The 14,320-nt window shown below is 42.5% G+C and overlaps 1 protein-coding gene across 1 annotated transcript in view; it reads left to right on the plus strand.

The window, feature by feature from the left end:
• Nucleotides 1-13,991, plus strand: part of GMFG (glia maturation factor gamma) — a 30,934-nt gene extending 16,943 nt beyond the window's left edge. The window contains 4 exon segments of the mRNA XM_069746525.1: nucleotides 5,464-5,509; nucleotides 6,484-6,570; nucleotides 9,424-9,497; nucleotides 13,849-13,991. Coding sequence (XP_069602626.1) covers nucleotides 5,464-5,509; nucleotides 6,484-6,570; nucleotides 9,424-9,497; nucleotides 13,849-13,920 — 279 coding nt within the window. The 3' untranslated portion in view covers nucleotides 13,921-13,991.
• Nucleotides 13,992-14,320: the final 329 nt, after the last annotated feature.

Here is a 14,320-nt window from a genome sequence, read left to right on the forward strand (position 1 = left end):
CTTATTTTTAAATTATTTCAATAAATAATTTAAAAAAACGGCGTGGGGTCCTGCCCCCCATTTTTGTTGCTAAAGCTCATAGCTGGGGGCTGGTATTCTCAGGCTGGTAAGGGGCCATGGATATTGACCCTCTCCCCAGCCTCAAAATAGCAGCCCACAACTTTCCAGAAAAGGCGCATCTACAAGATGCACCAATTCTGGCGCTTAGCCTTGCTCTTCCCACTTAACCTTTGGCGGTAGCAAGTGGGGTTAATATTTGTGGGGTTGATGTCAGCTTTGTATTGACAGGTGACATCAAGCCCACGGGTTAGTAATGGAGAAGTGTTTATAAGACACCTGTCCATTACTAATCCTATAGTTATATGGTAAATAAAGACACAGCCAGAATAAAGTCCTTTATTAGAAATAAAACAATACACACTTTTACTTTTTTATTTAAATATAACAAACACAGTTAAACTCACCTAACGCCCATTCTTTTGTAGCCCTTGTCTGCTGTAAGGAAACAAAAATAAAAAACAAGCATATCCCTCACCTGTCCTTCGTTCTGTCCCACGCCATAATCCCTAGCAGGAGCAGCTCTCTGGTGTGAGCCATTTCTGGTGTTTGGAGTCCTGTTGCTGTGCTATCTATGGTGTGGAGCTTGGCTACACTGTCTGGAAGCTAAGTGCTGTATTTTCACCTTGTCCCTTTGGTGTTTGTCACTGTCCCCTGTGTTGTATTATCTGCAGTGGTGAGGCTAGTGCTCCTTGCCGGCCAGTGCACTAGCCAAGGCAGTATTAGGTGACAGCGAGGGACGTAGGTTTGTGACAGCAGCGGGGAGAAGGACCCGCTTAGGGCGTTAGGGGAGTGCAGGGACAGGCTCAGGTGGTGACCGTCTCCCATTTCCCTATCTGTAGGGTCTTTCTCTCCCCAATACCATCCCCTTGTGTGTGTGTGTGTTGCGCTGTCCGCTCACTGACCACCCATTGGGTCACAATACGATTGTGACAAATGAGCTGCTGAGAATCCAATTTCACCTGTCAGAAGTGTAGACTAGTGGCCCTTTTAGAAGAAAAGGTGCGGGGTCTGGAAGAAAGAATAGCAACTTTGAAACTCATCAAAGAGAATGAAGACTTTCTAGACAGAACAGAAGCATCTCTACTGGTCACAGAAGGTGCAAAAAGTGTCAGAGAACCTCCAAAAGCAGATGAGTGGAAGCATGTGACCAAAAGAAGCAAGAAGACCATGGAGAAATCACCAACCACACAACTGAAGAACCGATATCAAATCTTTGTAGAGGATGAAGATGGCACACCTAAGAATGAAGCAATACCAGCAAGCAAAAAAGAAAAGGGCACACAGCAACAAGTGACAGCAAAAAGTACAGCCAAGAAGCAACGAAGAGTGGTGGTGGTGGGAGACTCACTACTGAGAGGCACCGAAGCAGCCATCTGCAGACCGGACATAACTGCAAGAGAAGTATGCTGCCTTCCAGGTGCGATGATCAAGGATGTGACCGATAGGATACCAAAGCTCTTCAGCTCCAAGGACGTCCACCCATTTCTTCTGATACATGTTGGCACCAATGACATGGCAAGGAAGGACCTACCGACAATCTGCAAGGACTTTGAAGAGTTGGGGAAGAAAGTAAAGGAACTGGATGCACAGGTAGTTTTTTCTTCTATCCTTCCAGTAGACGGGCATGGCACCAGGAGATGGAACAGGATCCTTGATGCAAACAACTGGCTAAGACGATGGTGCAGACAACAAGGATTTGGATTCCTGGACCACGGTGTGAATTACTGGTATGATGGACTCCTCGCCAGAGACGGACTACACCTCAACAAACCTGGGAAACACACATTCGCCAGAAGACTCGCTACACTCATCAGGAGGGCGTTAAACTAGAAGAAGAGGGGACGGGAAGAAAAACATTAGACTCGAACAAAGACGACCCAGGAAAACATACTCAGAAGGGAGGTAAGAACATTTCTAAAACAATCCAAAGTGAGGAGATTGGAACAAAACAAAATCCTCTAAACTGCATGCTCGCAAACGCCAGAAGCCTGACAAACAAGATGGAAGAACTAGAAGCAGAAATATCTACAGGTAACTTTGACATAGTGGGAATAACCGAGACATGGTTAGATGAAAGCTATGACTGGGCAGTTAACTTACAGGGTTACAGTCTGTTTAGAAAGGATCGTAAAAATCGGAGAGGAGGAGGGGTTTGTCTCTATGTAAAGTCTTGTCTAAAATCCACTTTAAGGGAGGATATTAGCGAAGGGAATGAGGATGTCGAGTCCATATGGGTTGAAATTCATGGAGGGAAAAATGGTAACAAAATTCTCATTGGGGTCTGTTACAAACCCCCAAATATAACAGAAAGCATGGAAAGTCTACTTCTAAAGCAGATAAATGAAGCTGCAACCCATAATGAGGTCCTGGTTATGGGGGACTTTAACTACCCGGATATTAACTGGGAAACAGAAACCTGTGAAACCCATAAAGGCAACAGGTTTCTGCTAATAACCAAGAAAAATTATCTTTCACAATTGGTGCAGAATCCAACCAGAGGAGCAGCACTTTTAGACCTAATACTATCTAATAGACCTGACAGAATAACAAATCTGCAGGTGGTTGGGCATTTAGGAAATAGCGACCACAATATTGTGCAGTTTCACCTGTCTTTCACTAGGGGGACTTGTCAGGGAGTCACAAAAACATTGAACTTTAGGAAGGCAAAGTTTGAACAGCTTAGAGATGCCCTTAATCTGGTAGACTGGGACAATATCCTCAGAAATGAGAATACAGATAATAAATGGGAAATGTTTAAGAACATCCTAAATAGGCAGTGTAAGCGGTTTATACCTTGTGGGAATAAAAGGACTAGAAATAGGAAAAACCCAATGTGGCTAAACAAAGAAGTAAGACAGGCAATTAACAGTAAAAAGAAAGCATTTGCACTACTAAAGCAGGATGGTACCATTGAAGCTCTAAAAAACTATAGGGAGAAAAATACTTTATCTAAAAAACTAATTAAAGCTGCCAAAAAGGAAACAGAGAAGCACATTGCTAAGGAGAGTAAAACTAATCCCAAACTGTTCTTCAACTATATCAATAGTAAAAGAATAAAAACTGAAAATGTAGGCCCCTTAAAAAATAGTGAGGAAAGAATGGTTGTAGATGACGAGGAAAAAGCTAACATATTAAACACCTTCTTCTCCACGGTATTCACGGTGGAAAATGAAATGCTAGGTGAAATCCCAAGAAACAATGAAAACCCTATATTAAGGGTCACCAATCTAACCCAAGAAGAGGTGCGAAACCGGCTAAATAAGATTAAAATAGATAAATCTCCGGGTCCGGATGGCATACACCCACGAGTACTAAGAGAACTAAGTAATGTAATAGATAAACCATTATTTCTTATTTTTAGTGACTCTATAGCGACAGGGTCTGTTCCGCAGGACTGGCGCATAGCAAATGTGGTGCCAATATTCAAAAAGGGCTCTAAAAGTGAACCTGGAAATTATAGGCCAGTAAGTCTAACCTCTATTGTTGGTAAAATATTTGAAGGGTTTCTGAGGGATGTTATTCTGGATTATCTCAATGAGAATAACTGTTTAACTCCATATCAGCATGGGTTTATGAGAAATCGCTCCTGTCAAACCAATCTAATCAGTTTTTATGAAGAGGTAAGCTATAGACTGGACCACGGTGAGTCATTGGACGTGGTATATCTCGATTTTTCCAAAGCGTTTGATACCGTGCCGCACAAGAGGTTGGTACACAAAATGAGAATGCTTGGTCTGGGGGAAAATGTGTGTAAATGGGTTAGTAACTGGCTTAGTGATAGAAAGCAGAGGGTGGTTATAAATGGTATAGTCTCTAACTGGGTCGCTGTGACCAGTGGGGTACCGCAGGGGTCAGTATTGGGACCTGTTCTCTTCAACATATTCATTAATGATCTGGTAGAAGGTTTACACAGTAAAATATCGATATTTGCAGATGATACAAAACTATGTAAAGCAGTTAATACAAGAGAAGATAGTATTCTGCTACAGATGGATCTGGATAAGTTGGAAACTTGGGCTGAAAGGTGGCAGATGAGGTTTAACAATGATAAATGTAAGGTTATACACATGGGAAGAGGGAATCAATATCACCATTACACACTGAATGGGAAACCACTGGGTAAATCTGACAGGGAGAAGGACTTGGGGATCCTAGTTAATGATAAACTTACCTGGAGCAGCCAGTGCCAGGCAGCAGCTGCCAAGGCAAACAGGATCATGGGGTGCATTAAAAGAGGTCTGGATACACATGATGAGAGCATTATACTGCCTCTGTACAAATCCCTAGTTAGACCGCACATGGAGTACTGTGTCCAGTTTTGGGCACCGGTGCTCAGGAAGGATATAATGGAACTAGAGAGAGTACAAAGGAGGGCAACAAAATTAATAAAGGGGATGGGAGAACTACAATACCCAGATAGATTAGCGAAATTAGGATTATTTAGTCTAGAAAAAAGACGACTGAGGGGCGATCTAATAACCATGTATAAGTATATAAGGGGACAATACAAATATCTCGCTGAGGATCTGTTTATACCAAGGAAGGTGACGGGCACAAGGGGGCATTCTTTGCGTCTGGAGGAGTGAAGGTTTTTCCACCAACATAGAAGAGGATTCTTTACTGTTAGGGCAGTGAGAATCTGGAATTGCTTGCCTGAGGAGGTGGTGATGGCGAACTCAGTCGAGGGGTTCAAGAGAGGCCTGGATGTCTTCCTGGAGCAGAACAATATTGTATCATACAATTATTAGGTTCTGTAGAAGGACGTAGATCTGGGTATTTATTATGATGGAATATAGGCTGAACTGGATGGACAAATGTCTTTTTTCGGCCTTACTAACTATGTTACTATGTTACTATGAATGCAGTGTCAGTGACCGGTGGTGATGTTATCGAGGTTACTGTTGGTCACTGAGGCTGCGTTCCCAGCCGGGCTGAACTGCGGTGACCTCAGCAGCCTGAGAAAAAGTCAGTAAGTTCACTGCAGTTCAGAGGCCAAATACAGGGAAAACCCACGTAATTTAAAAATATATATACCGTATATATATATATATATATTATAGCGCAGGCGGCGGCTGATCAATACTCCCATCAGCTGCCACCTGCTCTCGCTGTTATCAGTTGAATACAACTCTCAATATTCTCCCCTGCTAGCGCTGATCGCAGTGTGATCAGGGGAGAATGATAAGAGCTGTCTTCTGCACCTGGCGCCGGGGAACAACGTGAACAGAACCACTGCTTCCCAGGCGTCGGTACATGTTGTAGTGATGCTGTACCAGGGCGGCACACGTATGCCATAAATATTACACACACAGACACTGACATCTCCAGTACCAGAAAAATCAGGACGTGTGAAAGATTCCTAAGACTAATTCCAGGGACTAAACTCAGAATTATGTGTTTCAGGACATTTCCCCCGATGATCTACAGAACGAGCTCCCGTAAGTCAGCCTCGATATCCGGACAAATCATCCTCATTACAGAGAAATTTTTGTACTTTAGATAGTTCCTGTCCGTTCTCCTCTAGTTCTGTACTATCTATCTATCTATCTATCTATCTATCTATCTATCTATCTATCTATCAATCATCTATCTATTATCTATCTATTATCCATGTATTATCTATCATCTATCTATCATCTATCTATTATCTATCTATTACCTATCTATCTATCATCTATCGTCTATCTAGCTATCTATTATCTATGTATTATCTATCTATTATCTATCTATCTATCATCTATTATCTATCTATCTATTATCTATCTATTATCTATCTATATATCTATCTATATATTATCTATGTATTATCTATCTATCTATTATCTATCATCCATCTATTATCTATGTATTATCTAGCTATCTATCTATCTATCTATTATCTATGTATTATATATCTATCTATTATCTATCTATTATCTATCTATCTATTATCTATTATCTATGTATTATCTATCTATCTATTATCTATCTATTATCTATCATCTATCTATCTATTATCTAGCTATCATCTATTATCTATGTATCATCTATTATCTATCTATCTATTATCTATCTATCTATTATCTATGTATTATATATCTATCTATTATCTATCTATCTATCTATCTATCTATCTATCTATCTATTATCTATCTATCTATCTATCTATCTATCTATCTATTATCTATGTATTATCTATCTATCTATCTATCTATCTATCTATCTATCTATCTATCTATTATCTATCTATCTATCTATCTATCTATCTATTATCTAGCTATCATCTATTATCTATGTATTATCTATGTATCATCTATTATCTATCTATTATCTATCTATCTATTATCTATCTATTATCTATTTATTATCTATCTATTATCTATCTATCATCTATCCAAATCTATAATTATTCTGTACAATGCATGTGATTTCCTTGACCTTCGGCCACGTTCCTGGTGTACAGTTATAGGTACGCGCACGATGACGGGAGGATCTCTTACCCACTGTGTATGATATTTTCCAGTCCAGTAGGTAAGTGAACATTAAAATAATGATATTATGGGATAAACACAAAAGCGGAGGCCTAGTTTTCTCCTTGCTGTCAGGTGTGGGTGGGAGCCGTCCTTTGTAGTGTTCCCCTTATCTGTCAGGGCACAAAACTAAGCACAGAGCAGCTCTTGCTCCGGAGGACCACAAAATTACAGAACCACGTGGCCGCTTTAGTGAGCACCATGCAGTACCACCTTTTTCCTGTAGTGGCCGCTAGATGGTTTTCCTTCAGAGAACACTTTTTAGATTGTTGTAACAAAGATTTTTTTTCACGTTTTTATTTTTTTCTCCCATCATACCTCAGTGTGGAGCTCCGGAATGGAGAAGCTTTTTTTCCTGTACACACTGTTGTCCTCTGCTGACATACCTGCCAATAGTGCAGGCGTCCTGCTAGTTATACCCAGATGCGGTGGTGAGCAGATCTGCACGATCCCTTTAAAGCGTGTGAAATGCCGGTCTTAAGTAAATGTGCTCCATTGGGTATAAATTCTTGTAGCACATTCTCTGAGCAGAGATATTGCCGGAGCTGCCATTAGATTTTCTCTAAAGTGGGAATTGTGACAAATTTATGGAAGCGTTTACGATTGATCCTGTGCTCGCCTGTAATAACTCAGCGCCGGAGTCTGTAGCTGCGGGAGACTCTGCCGGGTCTGGGAATGTTCAGCGTTATATGTGTTTCTGTCTGCAAATCACTTTATTTAAGAATGATGTTTAACCCGTGTAATGTGCCCCGCAGAGACAGCAAGCAGAGTTACTGGACCTGGGGGAGGGATATTGTCTCTAGTGACAGGTGGGGCGGAGCTTTGTCTACAGGAAGTGGGGGCAGGTCAGTGTCTCTACAGGAAGTGGGGCGGGTCATTGTCTCTACAGGAAGTGGAGGCGGGTCATTGTCTCTACAGGAAGTGGGGGCGGGTCATTGTCTCTACAGGAAGTGGGGGCAGGTCATTGTCTCTACAGGAAGTGGGGGTGGGTCATTGTCTCTACAGGAAGTGGGGGTGGGTCATTGTCTCTACAGGAAGTGGGGGCAGGTCATTGTCTCTACAGGAAGTGGGGGCAGGTCATTGTCTCTACAGGAAGTGGGGGTGGGTCATTGTCTCTACAGGAAGTGGGGGTGGGTCATTGTCTCTACAGGAAGTGGGGGCGGGTCATTGTCTCTACAGGAAGTGGGGGCGGGTCATTGTCTCTACAGGAAGTGGGGGCAGGTCATTGTCTCTACAGGAAGTGGGGCGGGTCATTGTCTCTACAGGAAGTGGGGGCAGGTCTTTGTTTCTCTACAGGAAGTGGGGGCGAGTGTTGTGAATTCTGTGGCTGAATTCACTCCTGTGGTCACAAGTGGTACTGCAGCTTCTGAGCTTCCTCCCTCAGGTGTTCTGGTGAGCTCGTTGGCTGCTTTGTTATTTAACTCCACCTGATTCTGTCTTCCTTGCTCCTTGTCAATGTTCCAGTGTTGGACCTGAGCTTCTGGATCTTTCCTGTGGCCTGCTACTCTGCTTAGATAAGTGCTTTTTGCTTTTGTTGCTACCTTTTCTGTCCAGCTTGTCTATTCGTTTTTGCTGGAAGCTCTGAGACGCAAAGGGTGCACCGCCGTGCCGTTAGTTCGGCACGGTGGGTCTTTTTGCCCCCTTTGCGTGGTTTTTTGCTTTAGGGTTTTTTGTAGACTGCAAAGTTCTCTTTGCTATCCTCGCTCTATCTAGAATATCGGGCCTCACTTTGCTGAATCTATTTCATCCCTACGTTTGTCTTTTCATCTTGCTAACAGTCATTATATGTGGGGGGCTGCCTTTTCCTTTGGGGTATTTCTCTGAGGCAAGTCAGGCTTGTTTTTCTATCTTCAGGCTAGTCAGCTCCTCAGGCTGTGCCGAGTTGCATAGGTAGTGACAGGCGCAATCCACAGCTGCCTTTAGTTGTGTTTAGGATAGGTTCAGGTATTGCGGTCTACAGAGATTCCAGGTCTCAGAGCTCGTTCTATTGTTTTTGGGTTATTGTCAGATCACTGTATGTGCTCTGATTGCTGGCACACTGTGTCACTGGATTGCCTACATAACAGGCGAGTCATTGTCTCTACAGGAAGTGGGGGCGGGTCATTATCTCTACAGGAAGTTTGGGCGGGTCATTATCTCTACAGGAAGTTCGGGCGGGTCATTGTCTCTACAGGAAGTGGGGGCAGGTCTTTGTTTCTCTACAGGAAGTGGTGGTGGTGGGTCATTGTCTCTCTACAGGAAGTGGTGGTGGGTCATTGTCTCTACAGAAAGTGGGGCTGGGTCTTTGTTTCTCTACAGGAAGTGGAGGTGAGTCATTGTCTCTACAGGAAGTAGGGGCAGGTCTTTGTTTCTCTGCAGGAAATGAGGGCAGGTCATTGTCGCTGCAGGAAGTGGAGGGTGAGTCTTTTGTCACTCTACAGGAAGTGAGGGGCAGGTCTTTGTCTCTCTGCTCCTGCTCAAGCACAACAGTGAAGTGGGCTCTCATTTCATGATGGCAAGCCATTGCACAATGGCAAGCACATTGCATGAAGGGAAAGAAAGTTCCAGCACCTACAGTGCTAGTAGAATGTTAATGAAGATGAGTTATAGCTGGTTACAAGACATGAGAATTGGCACAGAACATATTAGTCTGATATGTGCAGCAAAACCAGTTTTTCTCTTTTGGAGAATGAGGGCACAGTATGTATGCTCTTCTACAGGCTTTATGTGATAGGACAGGTAGAGTTTAACCCTTTCAGTATGATCAAGGGCATTCATTCAGAGGATCATCTCATGACGTGTTACACTGTATATGATACATATGTCTACCCCGTTGTGTTCAATGTCCCTTTAACAAGCCGTGTATTACTTACAGGGTGTAAACCCGAGCAGCAAATGATGTACGCCGGAAGCAAGAACAGACTGGTACAGATTGCTGAGCTCACCAAGGTACAAGGGCAGGAGGAAAGGGCAGAGCCTAGATGTGAGAGCACCCTCTAGGGGGTGAATATTTATCTACATGTGGGGGTGAGGACACTGGGTAAAAAGGAGAAACCTATAAAGATGAGGGTAAAACATACAGTTGCTACCATGGTTGGATTCACACCTAGGGCCCCAGTCCAGCAAGCAACACTGCTAACCCGAGACCACCAAAGGCCTCAGTGCGGTATATGTCAAGCAATAGTTACAAAAAGGGTCCTTTTGTCTCACTGTGCATTACATGGACTGACTTCTGAAATTATTTTGTTAGAAAATAGTATCTTAAAATGCCAAAAATAAATACAAGGTATATACAATCCGTATAATATAAAATCTATGCAGTCCATAGAGAATCGCACCCGACGCGCGTTTCAAGCTAGATGTGAAACGCGCGTCGGGTGCTATTTTGTATGTACTGGTGAGATTTTGTATTATTTGTGCCACTGTGCCTTACTCTGTATTCCATACTCATGGATTTATATTGCTTGTTATTTCTTTGATAACCCCCATGTATACTTATACATTCCACTATGTCTTATTATGATGCCCTTATTACATCGGTGTACATCACTAACATTTAGATCATATTGGGTTGTATATACCTTGTATTTATTTCTTGCATTGTAGCCCTATTGATTGTATGTACCCTGAAGGGCATACTTTATAGTATGATATTCCTCATCAGTCTAGCATCTTGTGTCTTGTATGTTTGTTCCAATTTCAATTATTGTTAAAATAAAACTTATATTTTTAATATATCTTATGCCTTGCACTTTCCTCTATTGTTTTTTTCTAGCTCTATGTGCAATTTTGGGCCCTTTTACTCTCTTGCTTATGATATTTATATAGATTTAATTACAAATATATGTTTTGTTTTTCATATCATAGTCTGTATTAAAAAAATACAAATCTTGCAATTTTCACAGTGGCCACTAGGGTTATTTTATACTCATGCTTCCTGTTCTTTACAGATTACAATGATTGTTTACACAAGATTCACCATTCATAATAGGTGATGTCACAGCTCACCTCCTCCTCCTCCTGTACAATGACTGATAACACCTATATATACAGTAGATAACACAGGATCCACCATTCACAATAGGTGATGTCACAGCTCACCTCCTCCTGTACAATGACTGATAACACCTCTATATACAGTAGATAACACAGGATCCACCATTCACAATAGGTGATGTCACAGCTCACCTCCTCCTCCTGTACAATGACTGATAACACCTCTATATACAGTAGATAACACAGGATCCACCATTCACAATAGGTGATGTCACAGCTCACCTCCTCCTCCTCCTGTACAATGACTGATAACCCCTCTATATACAATAGATAACACAGGATCCACCATTCACAATAGGAGATGTCACAGCTTACCTCCTCCTCCTCCTGTACAATGACTGATAACACCTCTATATACAGTAGATAACACGGATCCACCATTCACAATAGGTGATGTCACAGCTCACCTCCTCCTCCTGTACAGTGACTGATAATACGTCTATATACAGTGGATCACACAGGATCCACCATTCACAATAGGTGATATCACAGCTCACCTCTTCCTGTACAATGACTGATAACACCTCTATATACAGTAGATAACACAGGATCCACCATTCACAATAGGTGATGTCACAGCTCACCTCCTCCTCCTGTACAGTGCCTGATAATACGTCTATATACAGTGGATAACACAGGATCCACCATTCACAATAGGTGATATCACAGCTCACCTCCTCCTGTACAATGACTGATAACACCTCTATATACAGTAGATAACACAAGATGCACCATTCACAATAGGTGATGTCACAGCTCACCTCCTCATCCTGTACAATGACTGATAACACCTCTATATACAGTAGATAACACAGGATCCACCATTCACAATAGGTGATGTCACAGCTCACCTCCTCCTCCTCCTGTACAATGACTGATAACACCTCTATATACAGTAGATAACACAGGATCCACCATTCACAATAGGTGATATCACAGCTCACCTCCTCCTCCTGTACAATGACTGATAACACCTCTATATACAGTAGATAACACAGGATCCACCATTCACAATAGGAATTGTCACAGCTCACCTCCTCCTCCTACTGTACAATGACTGATAACCCCTCTATATACAGTAGATAACACAGGATCCACCATTCACAATAGTAGATGTCACAGCTCACCTCCTCCTCCTCCTCTACAATGACTGATAACACCTCTATATACAGTAGATAACACAGTATCCACCATTCACAATAGGAGATGTCACAGCTTACCTCCTCCCCCTCCTGTGCAATGACTGATAACACCTCTATATACAGTAGATAACACAGGATCCACCATTCACAATAGGAGATGTCACAGCTCATCTTCTCCCCCTCCTGTACAATGACTGATAACACCTCTATATACAGTAGATAACACGAATCCACCATTCACAATAGGTGATGTCACAGCTCACCTCCTCCTCCTGTACAATGACTGATAATACGTCTATATACAGTGGATAACACAGGATCCACCATTCACAATAGGTGATATCACAGCTCACCTCCTCCTGTACAATGACTGATAACACCTCTATGTACAGTAGATGACACAGGATCCACCATTCACAATAGGTGATGGCACAGCTCACCTCCCCCTCCTGTACAATGACTGATAACACCTCTATATACAGTAGATAACACAGGATCCACCATTCACAATAGGTGATGTCACAGCTCACCTCCTCCTGTACAATGACTGATAACACCTCTATGTACAGTAGATGACACAGGATCCACCATTCACAATAGGTGATGGCACAGCTCACCTCCCCCCTCCTGCACAATGACTGATAACACCTCTATATACAGTAGATAACACAGGATCCACCATTCACAATAGGTGATGTCACAGCTCACCTCCTCCTCCTGTACAATGACTGATAACACCTCTATATACAGTAGATAACACAGGATGCACCATTCACAATAGGTGATGTCACATCTCACCTCCTCCTCCTGTACACTGACTGATAACACCTATATATACAGTAGATAACACAGGATCCACCATTCACAATAGGTGATGTCACAGCTCACCACCTCCTCCTGTACAATGACTGATAACACCTATATATACAGTAGATAACACAGGATCCACCATTCACAATAGGTGATGTCACAGCTCACCTCCTCCTCCTGTACAATGACTGATAACTCCTCTATATACAGTAGATAACACAGGATCCACCATTCACAATAGGTGATGTCACAGCTCACCTCCTCCTGTACAATGACTGATAACACCTCTATGTACAGTAGATGACACAGGATCCACCATTCACAATAGGTGATGGCACAGCTCACCTCCCCCTCCTGTACAATGACTGATAACACCTCTATATACAGTAGATAACACAGGATCCACCATTCACAATAGGTGATGTCACAGCTCACCTCCTCCTGTACAATGACTGATAACACCTCTATGTACAGTAGATGACACAGGAACCACCATTCACAATAGGTGATGTCACAGCTCACCTCCTTCTCCTCCATCCCTATGAATTTTTGGAGTCAGTCTATTACTGTGAATGTACATGTGGATTTTCTGACAGAACAGGAAGTTTGAGTCTATAATAGCCCCAGTGGCCGGTGTGAAAATTGCAAAATTTGTAATTTCTTTTTAACCCCTTCATGACATATGACGTAAACATATATCATATGCCTTTGATGTTAGCTCGCACACTGAGCCCCCATCTTTCCTCGCAGATGATGGCTGATTTAATCAGCCATCATGTGCCCCTAACAACCAGGGATGGAGTGGAGCTCTGCCCGCGGCTGTGAGCCTGTCTGTCATTACGATCCTCCTCGGAAAGCCGGCCTGAAGGAGGTGGTGAATTTCTCTATACATAGCAGTGAAGAAAACCTATGCATGTTTGGTATCTACGTACTCGTACTGACCTGAGGGATCATATTAACAGATCAGTTTTCCTATATTGTGAACATGGTAAATAGAAAACCCCAAAAAAACAATTACGGAATTGGACTTTTTCTTTTGCAATTTCCCATTTTTCCCGTTTTCCAGTGCACTACATGGTAAAATCAATGGTGTCATTCCAAAGTGCAACTCATAAAAATACAAAGTTACGTCTCTTTGGAAGAAAGGGTGGAAAAAAACGAAAACAAACAAGCACCACGTCATGAAGGGGTTAATACAGATTGTGATGTGAAAAATTGCAATGAATTGTTAATTTTAAGTCCCATAAGTGATAACTCTGAAGGTCTTTCTTCTGCATTGTGACCTTGTGCAGGTGTTTGAGATCAGGACCACCAGTGACCTCACAGAAGAATGGCTGAAGGAACGGCTGAGTTTTTTTCGCTGAGATTGACCGAATTGACTTTTCTTGTGTCGGATCACAAATGGTTTTGACTAATAAACACAAACTCTCTGCTATGGCTGAGTATTGACCTGTTCTCTGCGGTAAGGAGGGAAGAAGGAGCAGGAAACGTTCCAGACACCAAGGATCAATCCGCTCTCATCACACAGGGAGATATTGGATTGCCTCCAGCCGGAGAGGCCGAGTCCGCGGTGCTGAGGCTTCTTCTCCAATGGGCGGCCCAATGTCTCCGGACTCAAGTGCCTCCTAATCTGGAGGTCTGACGTGTACTAGTCTCCATAGATCAGTCTGGAATTATGTTGTTATGTGGAGAGGATATCTGCGGGGGGTTCACATACTATCACATGCTGTCTCACACAATACTTTTCATGTATGATTAAAACCA

Source organism: Ranitomeya imitator, chromosome 2 (assembly GCF_032444005.1).
Source record: "Ranitomeya imitator isolate aRanImi1 chromosome 2, aRanImi1.pri, whole genome shotgun sequence".
NCBI lineage: Eukaryota > Metazoa > Chordata > Amphibia > Anura > Dendrobatidae > Ranitomeya > Ranitomeya imitator.